At 53.1% G+C, this 18,302-nt stretch overlaps 1 protein-coding gene across 4 annotated transcripts in view; it reads right to left on the reverse strand.

Moving 5' to 3' along the window:
- Positions 1 to 18,302, reverse strand: part of TDRD9 (tudor domain containing 9) — a 104,983-nt gene that overhangs the window by 30,593 nt on the left and 56,088 nt on the right. For 3 of the 4 annotated variants that reach the window (XM_082737405.1, XM_082737407.1, XM_082737408.1), the window contains 12 exons: positions 16,713 to 16,817; positions 13,641 to 13,738; positions 12,841 to 12,972; positions 11,720 to 11,885; positions 11,573 to 11,636; positions 11,433 to 11,496; positions 11,105 to 11,149; positions 10,153 to 10,206; positions 8,732 to 8,848; positions 7,642 to 7,749; positions 5,650 to 5,750; positions 1,968 to 2,141 (listed from right to left, as the gene is read on the reverse strand). In XM_082737405.1, the coding sequence (XP_082593531.1) occupies positions 1,968 to 2,141; positions 5,650 to 5,750; positions 7,642 to 7,749; positions 8,732 to 8,848; positions 10,153 to 10,206; positions 11,105 to 11,149; positions 11,433 to 11,496; positions 11,573 to 11,636; positions 11,720 to 11,885; positions 12,841 to 12,972; positions 13,641 to 13,738; positions 16,713 to 16,817 (1,228 nt within the window). The remainder of the gene's footprint in view (positions 1 to 1,967; positions 2,142 to 5,649; positions 5,751 to 7,641; positions 7,750 to 8,731; positions 8,849 to 10,152; positions 10,207 to 11,104; positions 11,150 to 11,432; positions 11,497 to 11,572; positions 11,637 to 11,719; positions 11,886 to 12,840; positions 12,973 to 13,640; positions 13,739 to 16,712; positions 16,818 to 18,302) is intronic. The other variant, XM_082737406.1, reaches the window with a different exon arrangement.

Below are 18,302 nucleotides of genomic sequence, written 5' to 3' on the forward strand. Positions count from 1 at the left end.
CTCAGGCAAAGCTACCAGCAGGAAAGTTCCTCCCTGTGTTACAGACCTAACTCCGGGCACTCCAGAGTAGCAGAATCTAACCCTCTCCCACGGGACGAGTCCCAACGGGACATATCTCCCTTTCTCACCAACTCCCTCCAACTCCTGTCAAGTTCCTCATGGAATTAAAACGGTCACAAGTAAGAAAGGATGACTGAGAATTCCTACACATGGTACTTGGAAAGTGTGACTAAAAAGCAACGGAATCCATTCTAAACCCCAAAGGGCGATTTAATGTGGTCCAAGAAAAGAAAATCCACACACGCCCCGCCAGCTGCCGAACGGCGAGCGCCACCACGTGCGGCCAGCCACGCCGGCCGCGCAGCCTCCCTGTTCCTCCGCGAGGAGAAGGCAGCTGGCGCTGGCCGGCCCCCGGGCGCTGCTCCATCCCACCGTCCACTCCGCTGAGAGCAGAGACTAGGACAAAGAAAGGAAACCAAAACCAGGTCTACTCCCCGCCGTCTAAACCGACAATCACTTACATGGTCCCGCTCAGCCTCCTCAACAGCCTTGCCCGGTAGGTGCCGTCTCTATTACACGGACACAACTCAGTAGGCAAACAATTTTTTAAGGGCCAAAAAGACTTGAATAGTGATTTCTTTGAAGAAGGCACACAAAAGGCAAACAGGTTCGTGAAAAGGTACTCAGTATCACTGGTCATCAGGGAAATGCAAAGAAGAACCAGGACAAGGTATCAGCTCACGGCTGACCAAATGGCCGTCGTCAAGGAGACAAAGGCTGGCCTGGGCACAGAAGGAAGGAAGCCCTGGCGCCGGTGGGACTGCAGACCGCTACGGCCACTACGGGGCACGGCATGGATGACCTTTAAGAAATTAAAAGGAGAGGGGCGCCTGGGTGGCTCAGCGGGTTAAGCCTCCGCCTTCGGCTCAGGTCATGATCTCAGGGTCATGGGATCGAGTCCCGCATCGGGCTCTCTGCTCAGAGGGAGCCTGCTTCCCCCCCCCCCGCCTCTGCCGGCCACTCTGCCCACTTGTGATCTCTCTCTGTCAAATAAGTAAATAAAATATTTAAAAAAACAATGAAAAGAAGAACCACCATACAATGCAGCAATTCTACTTCCGAGTATATAGCTACAAGTGACAAAAACACTACCTCAGAAAGACCCCGCACGTGGCAGCAGCAGGTCCAATAACCGAGACATGGACCAACCCCCGCGTCCATCACTGGATAAAGGAGCTGCACCACACATGCACTAGAGTATCTCTCAGCCATAAAATCAAGAAAACTACCATTCGCGACAACATGGATAGATCGCGAAGGCAATATGCTAAGTGAAATAAGTCTGACAAAGACAAACACTGTGTGGTCTCACTTACGTGTGGAATCTATTTAAAAAATAAATAAATAAAACTCACAGAAAAAGAGATCAGACTTGAGGGACCAGAGGCGGAGGGTGGGAGAAGGGGGTGCAGGAGCAAACCGGTCAAAGACACAAGCTTCCGGTTCTGTGGTAACAAGTCCTAGGACAGACTGTGCAACATGGTGCCTGCCGCTAACACTGCTGTAAGACATAAAGGACAGCCTTTAGGAGAACAAACACTGAGCATCCTTGTCACACGGAGAAGTTTCTGTGTTAGCGGAACATATTGTGATGGTCATTTCACAGCACAGGGAAATCAAACCACCTCCTGAACACCTACACCTGAACTTTCACAGCGATGGACGGCGATTATTTTGCAACAGAGCTGAAAAAGCAAACAAATGAAAAGAGCACCAAGGTTCAGAGAGGTCAAGGAATGTGCCTAAGTACACACAGCCAGGAGGTGAGGAAACCAGGACTCGGGCTGCACAGCCCATGCTGCGCGTGTGAACGCAAGCAAGGCGCATGTGAACACGGCCTGTGAACACAGCCTCTGACCCCGTGCGAGCAGGCGGACAGAGCCCCGCGCGGCCAGCCCCGGGGGTACCTGGTGCTCCTGAGCTTCGAGACAGCCCCGCCTTGCACCTTCCCTTCGATCTCCTCTGCGGAGTGCACGTTCAGTTCAAGGGAGACCTTCAGCTGAGACATCTTAATGGCCATATACACTGCAGGAAGGGTTTTAAACCTCTCTGTCGGGTTACGTGAAAACTCCACAAAGGCTCTGCTCCACAAAGAGAAAGAAAAAAATTAGTTGTATGGGCATCTGGGAAAAAGGAGCTAAGTGCATATTAATCTCTCTCAAGACTAGATGGAAATTTTTAGCTCCGCCTCCCCTTGAAACACCAGTAATTCTGCATTCTATAATTAACCAAGAAGGGTTTCCCCAATTGAAATTACTTAAGAGAAATAAAAATTACAATGATGCACCATTAGAGTAAAACCAGGGACCAGTCTTCTACAAATGGGGGTAACACAGAATAAACCCCAACACTAATGAGATTTTCAGCTACAGAATCTTAATTCTCAAAATGAAGGAAGACAGCTTTTTGAGTTCTGGGGGGTTTTCTACTTTACTGTAAAATAAAACACAGTAAGATAAAAGCACACAAGTGAGGTCGGCGATCTCTGTGATCTCCCTCTACAAAGCCCATCGAGTTTACCACCAGTCGTGCTGAAGGCGCCCCACGCCACCACCCCCTCCTGCACCCCTGGGCGCCCCTCCCATTCCTTTCTCTGGGAGACGAGAACCAAGCAGGCACGGGGTGTCTGCTGGGCATTTCCCGGTATAAAGAAAGCAAGCTTCAAGTTCACATTTGCTTGTACATGAACGCTCCTGGCTCAAAACATCACACTCACGCCAACAGACCTATGACTCCGACAAGCACCGGCACGGAAATGTGTGCCCTGAGCCCTGGAAAGGACACACCCCGTGTAGAGCGCCCGGCAGGTCAGAGAGGCAGCGCCTAACTCTACGGGCGTGTGCGTCCCTGCGCCTCGCTTCTCTGCAGGGACCTAGGGCTCTCCTCTGCCCTCCTAAACCTGCCCCCTGGTGGACGCCCTGCTGAGCACGCATACCTTCCCCCAGGTCTGTGCCCAGCTCGCTCACATGCCCCCACCCCGTCATGTCAGCCTTCTCTAGAGGGCTCCTGAGCCCCTCCTCAGAAGCAGCTTCTATCGCACTCAACACCCCGCTTCCGTAACGCTCAGCTTGCAGCAGAACCCCGAAGTCCCACTGGGACCCCCCATACCTCCCCGTCCCCCCTCGGGAGTGGGTCCTCCCAGCCCTTCTCTGGACAACGCAATCTCGAAGTCCTGCCCTCCTGGGCCCTCCTCTCTTCTTTGTCCTGCACAGGCCATCAACAGCGAAACCCAAGAGAGCTTGGTCTCACCTGTCACCTCCTTTGTTTCCAATGTTGCCTCTGGTTTAGGTGACCACGTCATTTAGATAACTGATCATTCCCTGACCAAGTGCCACAAAACAGCGCAGCTCGGAACACTCAAGGGTCTCCACACACCCCTCTACTCGTGCCCATACTGATCAGGCAGCCACGAAGGACCACCCAGCACACAGCACCTGGTCCCCCACCACACAGACCTAACACAAAGCCAGCCACTGGCAAAAAGGCCTCGGCCGTGCCTTGCACACACCCCACACTCTCTGAAGTCCCAACTGGGCTTACGCTGGGCTCCTACAGGGTCAGCACCCCCTCCTGCCCCGCCAGCCCCTCTGCTATCCACCTCACACACCTTCTTAGGAAGTCCCAGTGAATGCTACTGCTCCTGAGGCCCAGAAAGAAGGTCCTCTGACCACCTGGGCTTCTCCCATGACATTTCACGACAAGCCATTGTCTACAGAACCCCACAACTGGGTTGAAACTTTGTATGGGAGGAAACGGTACATCCCTATACTTGCTACCTGTGCTCGGATGCCCTTCACACCTGACACAGGCTCCCTGCTCCCGGGGGCCCCGCATGGTCCCAGAAGGAACACAGCCTTTACTCCATCCAACAGTGACCCACGTCACTGCCTCTGAACACTGTGTGCGAGAACTGCTCCCGGCACACCCAGAAGAACGCCGCTCCTTCTCCAGGGAGCTGCCAGGACATCGCCACGGTGACTAAAAAGCCAGAAATACAAGGAACCTTGCAAAATAAAATCGAAATCCCTCCAACAAAGGCTTAGACAGGAAGCATGTGAAACAAACACAGAACCCACCCCGAGATGCAGATCCGCAAGAGACCAGACTGCCAGCCCCTCGAGCCATCAGAGGGCGCCCGCCGTGATGGGAACCTCAGCAGCCCAGCAGACAGACTTGCAGCATTCAAGAAAGAGAACTTCACCGTGAGTCCAGTGTCAAAGAAGTGATTTTGTAAATGTGATTAAGAACTTCCATGTAGGGGGACGCCTGGGTGGCTCAGTTGGTTAAGCAGCTGCCTTCGGCTCAGGTCATGATCCCGGCGTCCTGGGATCGAGTCCCACATTGGGCTCCTTGCTCCACAGGGAGCCTGCTTCTCCCTCTGACTCTGCCTGCCACTCTGTCTGCCTGTGCTCGCTCTCGCTCTCTCTCTCTAAATAAATTAAAAAAAAAAAAATCTTAAAAAAAAATAAATTAAAAAAAAAAAGAACTTCCATGTAGGGGTGCCTGGGTGGTTCAGTGGGGTAAAGCCTCTGCCTTCAGCTCAGGTTATGGTCTCAGGGTCCTGGGATCGAGCCCCACATTGGGCTCTGCTTGGCAGGGAGCCTGCTTCCTCCTCTCTCTGCCTGCCTCTCTGCCTACTTGTGATCTCTCTGTCAAATAAATAAATAAAATCTTAAAAAAAAAAAAAGAATTTCCATGTAATCTGTATTAAGATATTTGAAAAAACTAGAGACATTACAAGCTTAATTAGTTCAATCGGTAACGGTTGTTAAAAGAACTTAGGAAGACTTCCTCAGGCTATGACTTTGCCGTGCGAGCACACACGGGGCCAGGGAAACACATGCAGCTTACCAAGAACATCAAATATTAAATCATAGGAACAGAACTTAAAATGTCTAAGGAAATTAACCCAAATAGAAAAGGGACTGAACATGCTCTGGGTGCATTACTGGACATCGGTCCAGACCAGAGTGCACGTGTTTCTTACCCCCTAGATTTACAAAGTTTTATAAGTGAAATAGTTTATAGAACATCAGAAGAAAGTTTCTAACTGAAAACTAAAATTCAATTTAAAACTGTAAACAGTCCTTTCTGCACATCAGCAACCCCTCTTGGAAATAAAAATTCAAAGTGATACTTCAAAACATGCCGTCTCGTCTCCTGTATCTGCAACTAAAACACGTGCGATACGACCGGGTTTTCGCAGGAGTTGTCTTCCAGAAATGCGAGCAGATAAACCCTACTCTGGGGCGTCTCTGTGACCAACAAAGTGACATCTCGCTAGGGACACCCCATGAAAACCTAAGGACAGGCTCACACTCCAAGCGCCTGCCGCAGCACCCGACGGCACCACCGAGCCTTCCTGGTATCAGACCACCAAGCTCCAGCTCCTCTAGGAGCTCCCCTGGTTGAAGAAGAGGATACATCAGTGCGGACAAGATAAACGCAAGCTGTGTTCCGAGGCCATGCGGAGTGGCCCGGACAGGGACCCATCTCCACAAGCACTCGGTGTTAAGATTTAGTTACTGCAAACACTGAACACGTGATGGCCCTTTCATAATGGCAGCTGCTACGAAACACGCGACTTACTTTGCACCGTCAAAGACAATGGATCTGACTTGACCACACTGTCGGAAGAGAGACTGCAGCTGTTTGTAGTAGAGAAATCCGTAGGGCGGGATGTGCTTCAGCTGTAACACACGGGGCAGTTAATCAGAGCAGGCGTCGCAGTGAACACAGAACACAACAGTGAACCCAACAGTTACGGTGTCCGTGAGCTAACGCGGCTGCACATTAGCTCACAAAAATGAAATCCACGGTCTGTAACCGTAAGACGTAGACTCTGTGGTTAGGTATGGTAAATGACTGATGACTTTTACATTATAACTAAATTTTAATGACAAGTATATGTTAAATAAAAGGTCATTCTTTCTCTGTTAAAATAATCCAAAATCCAACACAGAAAAACTAAGCTGTGTTTTATTCGACTTTCAAGTAAGCAAGCTAACTAAATGCACGTCTTTAAAAGACTCTTTCTACATAAGGAGTAGGAGCTCTGCGGGGAGCGCAGCACAGGTTAGGGACGGGGCGCGCCCACCACCACAGCCGGAAATGCAGCGCACTGAGCCGGGGCAGATGCCTCCCACCCCCCAAGGCTCGCTCCCCCATTCTGTCCCGGTGCTCCCGGTGACTCGTTTCCAGGCTTTGGCAGAACACCTGAGGCCCTGCCCCCTGCCACTAGTCCTGCTTGTCTCAGGACCCACCCCGGCCCCACGAGAGAGGCTCTGAGCTGTCTTGGCGAGTCTCCTGAGGCAAAGGACGGAGTCGCCCTGGGACTCAACCACCCGGAAAGAAGCTGATGGTAAACCCCACCTCGCCCCACCTCAAGGGGTCAGTGAGAGGCTCAGAGAAGCACATCACAAAGGGCATCTCAGGCAAGTGCTGGGTCAGTACCAGCTCCAGTCTGGCTTCCACTCACGGGGAAGACAAGTTTGTAGCCCCCAAAGTGCCTAGCAAGCAGGCGGCCTCGTGGATGAGGGAGACAAGCATGGCTCCAGGTCCGATTCCAGGTCTGATTCTCCAGGAGAATCCTCAGGCTCCTTCTCCAGCGGCACAGGGCAGCAGAGAGCACCACGAGGGCTTCGAGGAAGCCAAGCAAAGGAGCCTGGTTGGCCCTGAAGGTCACAGGGCAGGGTCCCCAGCAGCGATACAAGGCCAACGACCACCTTGTAAACGAAACCCCCGCCCCTGGATATGAGGCGCATCTCCGCGGCTGGTCTCCAGCCTGAGCGCCGGCAGCTTCGAGGCTCTTCGAAGATCTGCAGAGTGCGCCGGTCATCGGCGACCCCCAGCCCGCGCACCCATCTCTTCGGGAACCGTGGGCACTTCCACAACAGCAGGGAAAGCTGGCACATGGGGCACTTCCTGCACGCCAGCCAGTCTGCCGAGGGCCTCCCCCTGCCGCTGTCAGGGACACCGAGGGAACCGAGAAGGCGGACAGAAGCGCAGGCCCCACACGCTCCGTCCTGGGTGTGTGTCCTGAGGTCGCCGTGCGCTCAGGTGTAAACGAACGCCTGTGACGGGTCAGAGTCACTGAAAATACATGTTCTCTGAATACTCCATTCCATGCCATTCCTTCTAGTCCAGACTCTGGGACACGGAGCCCTCACAGATGAATTTAAAAATACCCGCTCTCTAGCTGATTCTACTAGAATACGTTCAAGCCTGGGGATGACAGTTTAAATCCCCGTACAAAGCTGCCAACCAGTAACACTGTACTTTGTGTGAAAGGAAATTGCTAGCTCAAAGTTCTTAAACTTAGGGAGAAGTGTCCTAAATCCTTCAAAACAGCACATGATCAATCAACATTGGTCATAAATATATAATTTCTCAAGGCTTTCTCTCAAGGGCAGGTCTGCAAAATAGGAAGCCAGAGTGAGGAGCAAGTAGATGTCTGTGAAAAGGTCAGATGAGCCATAATATTCACTTTAGGGGAAAAAAAATCCACCAGGTCCCTGTAAAAGTGGGAGCCCCGGGAAGGATATGGCACCCGCGGCAGCCACACACAAGGGGAGCCCCTACCACGACGGTGGTCTTCGGGTCTTTGCCAGCCAGCTCCCTCACCGCCATCTCCTCGTCAGGCTGCCCGAACGCGAAGTAATTGGGGTAGAAAGCGCCGGCCAACACCACCTGGGGGAGGAGCAGACTTTCATGAAGCGGCAACATGACTCGTGGGTCTGTCTCCGCGAACCGCTGGCCTCTTCCCAGAACGACGTCACGAACATCTGGAAGCTGAGGAGGATTTATTTTTAAGACACTAGAGCTTCCACAAATCAAGTGGAAAGTCAGGATTCTGATTATCTCACCGTCACCAACAGAAGCACTCCGGACACGTCCTCCGAGGAGCCTGTCTCCAAGGGAAGCTTAGGAAGCAGCGGGGAGCTGAGTGAGGGCGCGAGTGACGGCACGCGCTCTCCCACTCCCTCCCTATGTGACACACTCACCTCTGCGGGCCCGCGCCTCCCCAGACCCGAGCCCTCAGTGCGCACTTCCACACAGCCCTCTGCGGACAGCCCCTTCTCCGTCAAAACCCCCCAGCACATACACTCAGGGAGGACTCTCCCCAGCCGCAAAGCAACTTGACATCCAGAAAACACCGTCCTCCAGCACCGCTTCGTTCACAGACACCCGCCTGCGACCCAATGCTGCCTGCTACTGTGGACAGACGGGGTCCTGCTCAGAACCCAGAAGCAGAAGCCCCTTCGTGGGACGTGCTTCCCTCTACACAATCCCTATAAGGTCCCGTCCAACAAGCTGGCCTGATCCCGCCCTCTAAAGTTAGTATTTCTAGTGTAAGAGAAGAGCTACATAATGCTGAGTTATATTAAAAACATTTTTAGTATCTTAAAAGCCAAAATGCAAGGACGTGTCCTAAAGCGCATCAGCAGCTGGTGGGCTACAGAACGCACCCCTGCGGACAGCACTGGGCTAGAGGGCCAGCTCCGAGACGTGCGGAACTTGAACTATGCTCTCCCCCAACACAGCGTGAACATCATGGGCCTAAGATCTCTCGAGGCCTGATTCGCATCGGAAAGAAGCACGGGCACTTTCTCCACCACGGCGGCCGGCGAAGAGAAAGGACAAGAACAGACGTCCAGCGGCCCCAGCGCACCTGCAGGATGAACCGCTGCTTGTACGTGTACTCCTGGTCCATGATGGGCCGCCGGGGCTCAACGTGCATGTTGAACTGGGAGACCCTGTTCTTCAGCTCTTCATACAACTCAGCCACCTAAGGAAACACGCCGAAATGGGACATCTCAAAGGCCTCGTGCCACGCAGAGCAATGAACACACTGGAAAACAAGTGCACGATGGGGAAGACACACGTTTACAGGATTAAACACTGCATTTATTAAGAGTCATCTTATTACAGGTGGATGAGTAAGGAATGGAAAGGACCTGGGTGCCTGGGGGGCTCAGTCAGCGAAGCGTCTGCCTCCAGCTCGGCCATGATCTCAGGGCCGGGGATCGAGTCCCAGGTCAGGCTCCCTGCTCGGCTTCCTTTCCCACTCCCCGCCTGCTTGTGTTTAACCTGTACCCCTTAGCTCGAATAAACTATAACCGTAAGTAGAAAAGCTTTTCTGAGATCTGAAAGTCCTTCTAGCCAATCACTGAGCCAAGGGTGGTCTCGGGGACCCCCTCAACACACAAATCTAATCAAGAATCTGAGCGGGCACAAGTACACAATATTCAGAACGAGCAAATGATTTTATCGCTTTTGAAATTATAAGAACACGTGTACTCTATATCATACTTAAACACGCATATTCATACTGGCTAAAATCAACAAGTCAGGAAATGACAGATGCTGGCGAGGATGTGGAGAAAGGGGAACCTTCCTCTACTGTTGGTGGGAATGCAAGCTGGTGCAGTCACTCTGGAAAACAACATGGAGGTTCCTCAAAAAGTTGAAAATAGAGCTACCCTACCACCCCACAATCGCACTACTGGATATTTACCTTAAAGATACCAATGTAGTGATCCGAAGGGGCACATGCACCCGAATGCTTACAGCAGCAATGTATTATGCTGAGCGAAATAAGTCAATCGGAGAAAGACAACTATCATATGATCTCCCTGATATGAAGAAGTGGGGATGCAACGTGGGGGGTTTGGGAGGTAGGAAAGGAATCAATGAAACAAGATGGGATCGGGAGGGAGACAAACCATAAGAGACTCTTAATCTCACAAAACAAACTGAGAGTGGCCGGGGGGAGGGGGATAGGGAGAGGGGGGTGGGGTTATGAACACTGGGGAGGGTTTGTGATATCGTGAGTGCTGTGAAGTGTGTAAACCTGGCAATTCACAGACCTGTACCCCTGGGGCTAGTAATACATTATATGTTAATTTTTAAAATTAAAAAAAAATACATACGTTTGCATAAAAAGCAAAAAATGCATATTCATGAATTGCATACCATGAAAACTGCAGCATGAATACGTGCTGCGGACACAGACCCACAGGAGGCGGCGAGCTCCCCACCACGCGGCCCAGCCCAGGCCCTGCACAAACACCCACAGAACGCACGACTCACCTCTCGGATTCTCTTGATCTGAATGTAATTTAACCGCCCCCAGTCAAGTTCATCCTTTAAATAAAGGCACAACACAACGTTAATGAACAAATTATAGAGAAATGTGGCTACCATAACACATCTACGTCATCAGAATTGTAAGTCAAAAAGAACATGAACACCAACCAGAGAAAAACCATGGCTGACTTTTTTTTTTTTTTTTTTTTTTTTAAAGATTTTATTTATTTATTTGACAGACAGAAATCACAAGTAGGCAGAGAAGCAGGCAGAGAGAGAGAAGGGGAAACGGGCTCCTGCTGAGCAGAGAGCCCTATGTGGGGCTCGATCCCAGGATCCTGAGACCATGACCTGAGCCGAAGGCAGAGACTTAATCCACTGAGCCACCCAGGCGCCCCCATGGCTGACTTTTTAAAAGGAAGCTTTAACCTTAACATAAGTAGCTGTTCTAACGGTACCTCTAGACTTGGCAAATCTAAACACAAAAACCCATCGACAGTCTTTTGGAACTAATCAGTTTAGAAGGAGAGCAAAACCTGGCCCAAAAAAAGGGAGGCCTGCATGTTGAATTCTCTAAAACTGAGCTGACAGCACCAAAAGCAAAGGCTTCTCAGCTGGGAACGGATGCCCCGAGGGCCACACCCACAGGCACAAAGCACGGGCAGCCGAGGGGGCTCCTGACCCTACGGAAGACCACGGGGACTCGGAGGCGGAAGGCCAGCCACATAGCCGGCCTCGGCCGCAGGCCCCAAGAGCCGCCTCTGCGAGGGTCCACTGCCAGCAAAGCAGGCTCTTTGCCCTTGGACGGCCTGCTCACTGCTACAGTCTTGCCCTTCTGAGGACAGGCTTGGCGCTCTCCTGTGTCCCCTACAGTGATCAGGCCAAGAAAAGCACCCCTGGACGGTCTCCCCGGGTCGTGTACCACCGGCCACAGTGAAGGAAAGAGCCAACCAACCTTCGGGTGCCGCAGCTCTCCGCTCTGCCTGCAAGTCCGCCAAGTCTGAAAACAAACGGACCCATTGCAAAAACAATGCATCATTAGCTGATTAAAAATTGTTAAAGTCTCATTTCAACACATTTTGACCACAGAAAACTTACAAATTTAGTTTTTTCCAATCAATTTCATAAAACTGGACCCTCACCCCCATCCACTTCTTCCGACATGGTCTTTCATGTCGGACGGCAACAAGCCTCACAGTGTTTCAGCAGAGACAGGGCGAAGGCAGGAAAATGGACTAACAACCCGTGGCAGGTGTCTCCGCGCTCACACCGAGATTACTTACTTTAAACGCTTCAACGAGTGCAATACAGTCGCTCTTACTATTGCCAGAGAAATTCACCTTGTTCCTACAAGCGGATAAAAAACAGCGTCATGCGATACCATTAGAACAAACTGACTTTAAAAAATATGAATTTTACGTACCTGTATCCATCAAGATGCTGCCTAAACGGCATTGCAAAAAAATTCTTCAAAGAAAGAGCTGCCGCTAGCAACAGAAAAACAAAGATGCGGCGAGGTCGTTGGAGTGCTCCAACCCCTTCCAGCAAAGTCCCGTGGGCTCACACTTACCTATAATAAGACATTCGTCCAGACATCCAAATACGTGTCCAAGGACTATGAGTTTACCGAGCTGCTGATTAACGGGAAGCTGGGCTAGAACTCTTCCCAAGAAGGTCAGTTCCCCGTCATGGGGGTTCTCGCCTTCTCTCTGCCCACTCACGGCCAGCGCCCCAACCTTAATGAAATAAATCAGCCCCGTCAGCAGGCACCGGTCATCGCTTGCTCTTTTTTCCCTTAAGGCAGGGAGAATAAACAGGAAATGAAGACCAAATTCTGGTGATTAAGATTCTAAAAGGTATCTAAATTGACTTGGGAAAACTTAATGCTACCAAAAAGTTCTTTCAATTTGCTCTCAGGAAGTGAGAACACAGCTCATTGTTTCTTAGAGGGGTGGCCCTCCCTCTAAGGGGTGACCCTACCCACACTGTAGCACTCGGCGCCACCATACGGGACCAAACGCCTAACTCCGCACCGCGGTCGCTCACGATGCCACGGTGGGGAGCAACTTCCTTAACGTGACGAAGTATTTCACAGAAACCCACACAGGAATCAAAATAAAGGCAAACGCCAGAGCAGCCCAACTTCGAGACCAATGCCCGGCAACGCAGTCTCCAGCAAGGGAAGGAGACGGAACCGCAGCGAGCGAGCGCAGAAGCCGACGAGCCCAGCCCAGGGGCAGACGCCGCCTGCCCGCAGGAGTCCCCGGGCATCGGCCTATAACCACCCCGCTCAGACCCTCATCGCGCGGCCTCCGTAAAGACAGAGGCGTCTGGTGACAATGACTCCGCGGCGCAGGGAGGTGGATTCCAGAGCGCCGCTCAGCAGCAGCGCACCGGTCTCTCCCCGTGGCACTCAAGGGAACCCTGCGCACAGCCCGCGGGGAGGGGGGACGCCGCGGAGGCTGGGAGCCTCGAACCTGAACCTCGCAGGACAGCTAACAAACCTGGAGCAGACAGCAGGTGTGGAGTCTGTAACCACCAAGCGGCATCACAACACGTGCTTTTCCCAGCAAAGGCCTACCGTTTACGACAACCAAAATACTTTAAAGATCTCCACATCACAAAACTTCTAAAATTTATCCGACAAAATCTTAGCTTTTCCCAACACCGACGTACATCAGACAGACGTACCTCCTTTAGCAGAAGGATGGTTCGCTCGATGTCACTCAGACTGGGTGGAGAAAGGGCAGTTGCCAGCAGAGCTCTTGGTTCCCCCATGTCCAACAATTTCACTTTCAATATTGTGCTTCCTAACGGACAACGCTGAAAAGAGCAAAATTGAGAAATAATAAAGTAACAAAGTAATTAACCTGCCCTCATGACTTCAGACCCAGAAGCAGAAGAGAGAGGGAGAGAAACGTCAAGAAAAACCGAAGATGGAGAGAGAGGGGACGAGAGAAGAAGAAGGAGCAGGAGAGAGACAAGAGGAGGAGAGGACAGGGCGGGAGAGCCGCGGAGGGGGAGGGGGAGGGAGGAAGAGAGGGAGACAGACCGATGGGGGAGGAGGGAGGGAGGGAGAGACGGGGAGAGTAGAGCGGAGAGAGGCGGGGCGGGGCGGGGCAAAGAGAAACGGGAAGAAGTGGGGAGAGAAAAGGCAGAGAAAAACGAAGCAGAGAAGGATGGAGAGAGGAGAGACGCGTTGGAGGAAAGGCAGCCAGCAGCCGACCCCGACCCCACGCCCGTGGGCTGTACGGGGCTGTGGAGCCCAGGAGGAGCCACCCCTCCCATGAGAAACAGAACCTGCAGTGGGAAGGCCTAGCATAGTGCCCTGGGGCTAAGGGCGTGGCCAGCCAGCACCGAGATTAGAGACCGGTTTGGTCACATGACTTTTCTGGAGTCAAAATTATAGAACACCTAAGATTATATTACTTAGACGATTCAGTAAAGCTCTGTCTACAAAAAATAAACTTTGCAAATGACCAGAGTATTACCAGCATCTCCGGAACAACGTGGTCAGGGATGGAGCTGTCCCAGAAATCCTTGTGGATCAGCCGGTAACAGTACCCTTTGGATACTCGCCCCGCGCGGCCTGCAAAGGGGACGCATCCAAGCACCATGTGACAAGAATCACTTAACATTAGCCTAAATATGTAAGAATAACGACTAAATATTAAAGAAAACCTCTGTTATCTCCTAGCAGACCAGGTCAGGTAGCACTTTGGAATAAATCGGAGTCACAAGGCCTCCTACGGGAAGATTGAGTGCAGACGTCAACTCTACAGCGTAAGATCCAACGCGTATCTTTAAACCAGCTTTGGTTCCGATATGCAATGGAAATCATAACATCTCAAATACAAGACGCTTCCTTCCAATGCAAAGGTCATAGTAAGTCCAAGCTGGGGGGAGCGGGTGCAGCCCCCCACCCCCGAGTGGCAGGGCTGGGCTGTGCCCTGGGCTCTCCGCCGGAGCAACGGCAACCGTCACGACAGCTGCTTCACACGAGATGGGGGATCCCAGCCACACAGCTCAGAGCCAGGCCTGGCCCTCACACGCCACCATTCCATGACCCTTCTCTTACCGTTGTATTGCTTATGGAGTAAAAACTCCTTTATCCCAAAACATACTAAAATCTGCCAAGGAGACAAAACGGGGTCAGGGGGAGGGGTGTCCCGAATAAATCTCCGGCTTGAAAAAAATGGGGCAGCGCAGAAAGGCGCTTTCCTTCCCCACGTGGAGTGCGGAAAGATGGAGGGGGCGTGTGCACTCCTGCCCCCCTCTATCGGGGTCGGTCCCCTCCCCGCCCGGGAGCTCGAGGGGAGAGCCCAGACTTCGGCACGGCCACCGCCCCCAGCCTGCACCTAGGTGCACACGGCAGGACCCTCTAAGAAGAAAACTGCAAGGTAAAGACCAAAACCAAAAGCAAAACAACTACTAGAACCAATTAATGACTTTGGCAAAGTCACAGAATAGAAGACTGACACACAAAAATCTCTCACATTTCTACACCTCAGTAATGAACATGTAAAAACCGAAATTAACAATGCAATGCTGGGCACCTGGGGGCTCAGTCAGTCCAGCATCTACCGATGCAGCCCCAAGTCCACAGCCCGTCGCGCTCCCTGCCCAGTGGGGCCTCGGCTTCTCCCTCTCCCTCTGCCCCCACCCCCACTCCTGCTCTCTCTCAGATAAATAAATGAAATCTGTTTTAAAAAGGCAATGCCATTTACAATCATCGAGGTAAAATTAAACACTTGGGATCTCTATGCTGGAAACAAGGCATCGCTCAGTAAAGACACTGAAGACGACCTCCATACACGGAGACGCACGCACTGCGCTCGCGGCGGGAAGACCCAACAGAGCAAACCCGCCCCTTTCAGTACGACCCGACCCACGGGTGTAACACAGCTGCCGGCAAGCTCACAGGACAGTGCTTCTGGAGACCTAGACAAGTGCACTCTAAAATCCATACGGAGGACAAAGTAGAACAACCCCAATGGTCTTGAAAGGAAAGTATAGAGCGGGAGGAACCTGTCACTTTTAAGCGAGTCCCACTTTGAGCGGAGCGGCCGATGGGGAGACGCGCACGCCGGGGTCCCACAGGACGGGCCGCCACAAGCGTGCCCCCGGAACCTCACCAGGTGCAGGAGCCACCGCGTGGGGAAATTCTGTGGTGCTGAAACCAGAGACACGAACCTCACCCCAAACCTCACAGAGTAATTACAAAATGTCATTCAAATGGGTCGCATGCAGCTGGAAGGCTCAGAGCATCAAAGTGGGGGAGCCCCTGGCACGCCGAGACGAGGGGCTCCGGGCTGGGCGCCCCGTGCACACGCCGCGGCCGAGCACTGGAAGGCTCTGTGAACTCAGCCTGCAGCTTCTCGGAGGACAAAGAATTTTTATTACAGAAACTTCGAACACACAGAAAAGCAGACCAAAGCCAAAAACCCTATAACCGCCAGACTTCCCCAACGACAATCCCTTCCACACCTCACGTGTTTATTTCCAGTCATGTCTTCTGCGCACGGGTTTTCGTCCGGGGGGGCAGTTCTGGGTGGGGAGGGGTGTACCTCCACTTGCGGCTTTCCCACGGTGCCCCAGCAGAAGCTGCTCCTGCCTAGAGGAAGGGGCTGCCCGATCACTCGGTCTCGCCCCCTCTGGGCACGCCGTCCCAGGGGTGGCAGCAGGGGCGCAGGTTCCCGACGCAGCCGTAGCCCCCCGCTGTCCGCGGGCCAGGGCAGCCCAGACAGCTGCTCCTCTGGGTCTCAGCTGTGCCACTGAACACGAGGATGTCAGCCCGGACTACGTCACAGAGCAGGACGAGGACCGAACGGGGTCACATCAAACACTCAGAACCGTGCCTGGCACCTGGTAAGCACTCAGTAACTGTCCCTCTCCTCCATCTGTGACGCAGAAGCGTCACTGCCCCACAGATATTTGGGGCTGGCCCACCACCCACCCTCCCGGGAAGTTCTCCAACAAAACACAAGCCAATGCTTAGTCCCTGCCAAGAACTCTGTCCCCTGGGGCCCGCCCCCCCAGGTGACAGTAGCAACCTGTCAAGTGCATCACAGCTGCACGTCCACTGTGGCTAAAGCCCTCCCGCCCCAGACAGACAGATGTGTCCGCACCCTCGGCCCCCAGGGAAGCAGCACGCACACGCCACAGCAGACGCCGAGCCCGCTGCGGAACTGTTTTAGGAAAAACATCCCGAAAGGATCCAAACTTGGAGAGAAGTCAAAGGAAGGATTCCCAGAAGTTCATTAAAAATTATAAAAATTAACTCAGTCTCCATAAGTCTTCCCCAAACACTTTTGCATTTGCTGCAAAAAACCAATAGTGCTGGGATGAGCAGATGTTTCTCCACTCGTACAAGCCCTGGCACCTCATTCCAAGGACGAACAGAGAGCCGCGGGTTTAAAGGAGGAGTCTGACACGCTGTTAGTGTCCTTAAAAGTTAGAACCAGTTTCAAGAAAGTGTCAGTGTAAGAGTGAAAAGAACAAATACCAAACACGTTCAAAGACGCGGGAATGTGCCCCCATTCGTTTGAGCGCGAACACCTTACCTTTCCTCTGGTCGCAGCTGGTTTTGGAGGCCCAACTCAACCGCAGACTCTGATAATTCGTATCTTCGTCGCAAACCAGAGTTCTAGTCAAACAAAAATCTATAACTGTCATTTAAAAAAAGGAATGTAAACACCAGGCTGACAGAGCGCGCGGCATCATCACAATGCACAGTGAGAAAGCAACACGAAACGCGCGTCTTTAGAATCAGTGCACGTACGGAAGCCTCTGGAAATGCGTGGGCCACTCCCCACCACCCAGGCTCACGTTTTCCTCTAGGGACTGGGAGCCTTCAGACAGAAAGGACGAGAGCCCCGTGGACCCAGCGCGCCGCGCAAGAGCCCGTGCAGATGGCACCCCTAGAGCGTGGCCAGAGGGACCCAGGACGGCAGCGCCGGGGTGCGCGGGCTCAAGTCTGGGCCGAAGGGGCAGCTGCTCCGCTTCGCGGGCTTCAGTGTCCTCATCTGTGACACCCAAGTGATGGAAGCCCCTCCAAGGCCCCCCGGCCACAGCCTCCGGGCCCTGACGGTCTCCAGCTGCCGTCCAGCTCCCGCCGGTCCCCCTGCTCCCCTCGGCAGCAGAACGCCTCGCGAGTGCTGCCCTCGTGGCCTCCGATGCCCTCTCCTCCCGCCCTCTGGGACCTCCAGCAGAACTGCTCTGACCAAGGTCACCAGTGACACGCATGTTGCTAAATCCAGAGCCAATTTCCCGTCTTCTTCAGACTCGACCCATCATCAGCACGACATGCTTGTCCCGCCTGTCTTCCTCACAACCTTCTGATCTGGTTTCCAGGACTTCGCTGGCCGCCCCCCCGCAGCAGCTCATTCCTGCCCACCCTGAGACGCCAGCAACGCCTTCCCCATGGGCACTCGCTGGGGAGCACGGCCCCCAAGGCCCGCTGGCCTCTAGGCCACACGGCCCACTGCTCTGGACATGCAAGAGCTGTCCCCACCTTACATCTGTGTCTCCCACAGCCCAGCAGACCCCCCGGCACACCTCCCACCATCGCACTGCAAAACACCACCGCTTCCTGCCCTCACCAGTCCTACCCTCCTCACGCAACGCCCCCCACCCCTCTGCCCCAGTGTAGTCTGTCCCTGGATGAACTGGAGACGATGTCCTGCCTACGCTCAGAACTCACTCACATGCCCTAGAAGGCCTCGCACAACCTGGGAGCCCATCGCTTTATCTCCCTGACCTCTACCCCAACCGTGTCCTTCCGGCTCACCTGGTGCGGCTCTCCCGGCCTCCCTGCTTCCTGCACTTGCTCGCGGACTTTGCACACTCTGTTCCTCCTATGAACACTCTCCCTTCAAACCTCCACCCCTTCCCCGGCCACTCCATCCACAACTTCAGTCACCTTTCCCTGCTGCTCCCTGCACCCCCCACACACCATCAGCTCACATGCTACACGTCTGTTTTGTCTTTCAATTACCCACCCCTGAAGCTATCTGAGAACAAAGACTCTTTGCCTGTTTACTATTTCTCCAGCACCTAGAATCATCCCTGGCACAGGGACAGGACACAGTCACTCCCCCAAGTTCACGTGTTTATCTGTCCAGGCACACCGTCTTCTTCAAACGTCCTGCTTC

This window comes from Mustela nivalis (genome assembly GCF_964662115.1).
Source record: "Mustela nivalis genome assembly, chromosome: 6".
Taxonomy (NCBI): domain Eukaryota; kingdom Metazoa; phylum Chordata; class Mammalia; order Carnivora; family Mustelidae; genus Mustela; species Mustela nivalis.